This window comes from Aplysia californica, unplaced genomic scaffold, assembly GCF_000002075.1.
Source record: "Aplysia californica isolate F4 #8 unplaced genomic scaffold, AplCal3.0 scaffold00658, whole genome shotgun sequence".
Lineage (NCBI taxonomy): Eukaryota > Metazoa > Mollusca > Gastropoda > Aplysiida > Aplysiidae > Aplysia > Aplysia californica.
In genome coordinates, this window is record NW_004797928.1 from 14,255 (window position 1) to 17,503 (window position 3,249).

Consider the following 3,249-nt stretch of genomic DNA (forward strand, 5'->3'; position numbering starts at 1 on the left):
TCTCTCTCTCTCTCCCTCTCTCTCTCTCTATCTATCTATCTATCTATCTATCTTTCTTTCTCTCTCTCTCTGTGTGTCTCTCTCTCTCCCTCTCTATTTCTGTATGTCTATCTATCTTTCCCTTTCTCTTTCGATGTCTCCCCGTCCCTCTTCCCCTTTCTCTTGTTCCTTCATCCAGACGTTTCTTAATCTGTTCCTCATTTCTTTTCCCCCCGTAATTTCCGTTAGATCCATTTTTGTTGTTCTGTCTTTCATCAGTCTGTAATACCAGCTATTCCTTTTCTTAAACTCCCTTGTTCCACTGTTACTTCCATGAAATAAAACTCCAATTTATGTAATACGAACCCTAGTGTAATTGACAGTCTTCTTATAGTCCTTTCCGTGGTTAGTTAGCGGATGCTCTGGTGTGCCTTGCTCCTTCTTTCTCACCACACATGTGTCGTCCTTACCTCTCCTTCTTTCTTGTGTTTGTTACTCGTTTATAACACCTCAAATTTTCGGCATTTCTAAGGCCTAATTGTGTCGAAAGTGCTGTGAAACCTTTCATCATGATCAAGTGCAGGATCTGCGGCAGACATCGACAATCATTGTTCTCCATTCGTTCATTTGTTCGGATGCTCTAAAAAAAAGCTGCTTTACCCTGATCGTTCCCCCGTTACCCATCTATTTAGGTTCTCTAAGTAGGTTTCTCTGGGCGTACCCCTGCCTCGTTTGTCTTCAATTTTGCCTGTGGGAGCTAGATGTTCAAGACATTAAAAATGTATGTCTATTCCGGAGTCCCTCAAACTGCACTTGTCTTTTCGTGATCGTTTTTATCAGTGAGCGTCCCACGTGGGCTTCATCAAGTACTATCTTATTTGATTTCCATTCCTTTCCTAGATTTTGTCAGCAGTCTCCTAATAATTTTTTATACGTTATTACTCGCAATTTTATCTGCCGAACCATATACGTTTCATTTTTGTTGCAATTTTTTTTAGGGTCTACCCTTATCTTTCTTCCACTAGATCTATAAGAAACCACCACCTTTTTGTTGCTTACTGAAATTAAAGCAACAGTTGTTGGGTTTTTTTCAAACTCCTCCTCCTTTCATCTCCAGGTTTACTGTGGATCGAGTGTAAACAGATCTACAGCTCGGGTGCTCGCTCCTACATCATGGACTATTACAACGCTATGGACTTTGCCGTCCTCTCTATGTATCTCTCTTCCTACGTCCTCAGGTTTTTTACCGAGTACAAAGTCTCAGAGGCAGACTTGTAAGTAAACGAATTGTCCCCTCTATAGGGCCATCTTAACCATTATGTAGCTGAAGTTACTTACATTTTTAACTTACTCTCTCCCTATACCGTCAGGTATATAAGGCGGAAGCTAAAGTTACGCTGTACCTATCAAATCAACTTTGGAGTAAGCATGAACCTGAGCTTACGTGCACTTTTCCAAGTCAATAACCTGTCCAACAAATCACTTATATGTGAAGCATCACTGTGAAATCAGGCGCTCATCAATTTCCGTCAAATCAAAGATACGACCATTTTTCTCGCAGTTGGACAATCCTTATTGACTTTTTTTTTTAATTACATATTTTATGTCCATTTAAAAACACATTCTTGTTTGAATTTTAATGATAGTCACTTTTCGTTTTTCCGTTAGCAGACCATAGGTAGAACCTCTACTAAAGCAAACAAAACCATAGGAAGTTTGTTTTTTTGCATGACAGTTTTACAATGCTCTTCTTGGAAACTGCCGCTTCGATTACTAAACCAGTTTGGTTTTTTCAGCAATCAATTTGAATAAAAATTGACGTTGAAAGAACGTGAAAACAACTAGTGAACTGTTGAATCTTGACCAACAATTTCAAATCAATCTTGTTACTTCTACCACTGAACACTTGTTCTAAGTTACTTCTTTATATTTGATATCGTCTTCCTTTTTCTACATTAAATAAAGTTTTGGTCAAGCCTATAAATTTTAACGTGCTCTCATAAATAAACAATTTGTTTCGTTTCACAGTGTTACCTGTTTGTCCTTGACCCCTCCACTACATTGTCCAGTGTTACCTGTTTGTCCTTGACCCCTCCACTACATTGTCCAGTGTTACCTGTTTGTCCTTGACCCCTCCACTACATTGTCCAGTGTTACATGTTTGTCCTTGACCCCTCCACTACATTGTCCAGTGTTACCTGTTTGTTTTTAACCCCTCCACAGGTTTTTCAATGGTACTCACCGCGCCAATGCACTGTTATATCAGGGAAATTTAACAGATTTTGAGTTGTTCGTCGCAGAAGTCAAGGACGCACGACATTCGCCCAAGAATTATTTTATGGAGGCATGTAAGTTATATATTATTGTAAGCAGTAAATTATTGTATATTATATACTATTGCTATTGTAAGTGATGCACTGTGTTGATAAGGGCGAAAAATTTCGGAGATATCGTGTGAAAGTTGCGCACGTTAGTGGTCCTAAATCGATAAGAGTTGGCTTCGGCCGCCACTCGGGCAAATTCAAAATCAATTCCTACCAAAACTGAAAATGTTTAAAGTGTCCCACGCGCCATTGGCACGATCGGGTCCCGTCGGATCGGTTTGCTTACCAGATTGAGGGCGCAAAGCGGCTACCGTGGCACAAAACCACTGCCCGAATTGTCGCCTCAAAAAAAAAAATAATAAAAATAAAAAACGCCTTTGTTTTCAGGCGACAAGTTGGGCGATCGACCCGATCCAACCCGACAGGATCATATCTGCTATGGGCTCCCGGTTTTTTGGCGCTTCGCTGCCGCACACTGGAGACCCGATTTCTTTACTTTTAGTAAGAGTTTTACGGCACTTTCAGCACAATAAGGTCATATAAGTGCCGAAGATTGGAGCTGTTACAAGAGAATAACAAACATAAAAAAGAAGGAGGGGAGATGAAGACGATAGATGTTTGATAGGAAAAAAGAAGAAAACCACACCGGAGCACCCGCCAACCACTCACAACCCGATTTCGATTTCTGAGTGGGGAGAAAAATTTTCATTCAGTTAAGCGCTTCGCCGTCGCTCGTAGAAACCTTGAGTTTGATTCTCGTGTTGGGAGACGTTTTATTTAGTATCCCAGTCTGTCTGCTGGGATGTTGAACGTGCTGGCCCTCTCAGGCAAAGTCATTGCTCTCTTGCAATAGCAGTAATAACTTTTCACTAGTTTTGTTTGAGCCCGGGTATTGGAAAGGGTGTGATTCCTCTGTGTGTATGTGTGTGGGGGGGGGGTGTATGGG

General features: G+C 40.8%; 1 protein-coding gene across 1 annotated transcript in view; it reads left to right on the forward strand.

Moving 5' to 3' along the window:
* The window catches only part of LOC101855595, a gene marked incomplete at its 5' end in the record, with an annotated part of 44,985 nt that overhangs the window by 10,124 nt on the left and 31,612 nt on the right, over positions 1-3,249 (forward strand). Inside the window, 2 exons of the mRNA XM_013087912.2 lie at positions 1,097-1,253; positions 2,203-2,327. Coding sequence (XP_012943366.1) covers positions 1,097-1,253; positions 2,203-2,327 — 282 coding nt within the window. The remainder of the gene's footprint in view (positions 1-1,096; positions 1,254-2,202; positions 2,328-3,249) is intronic.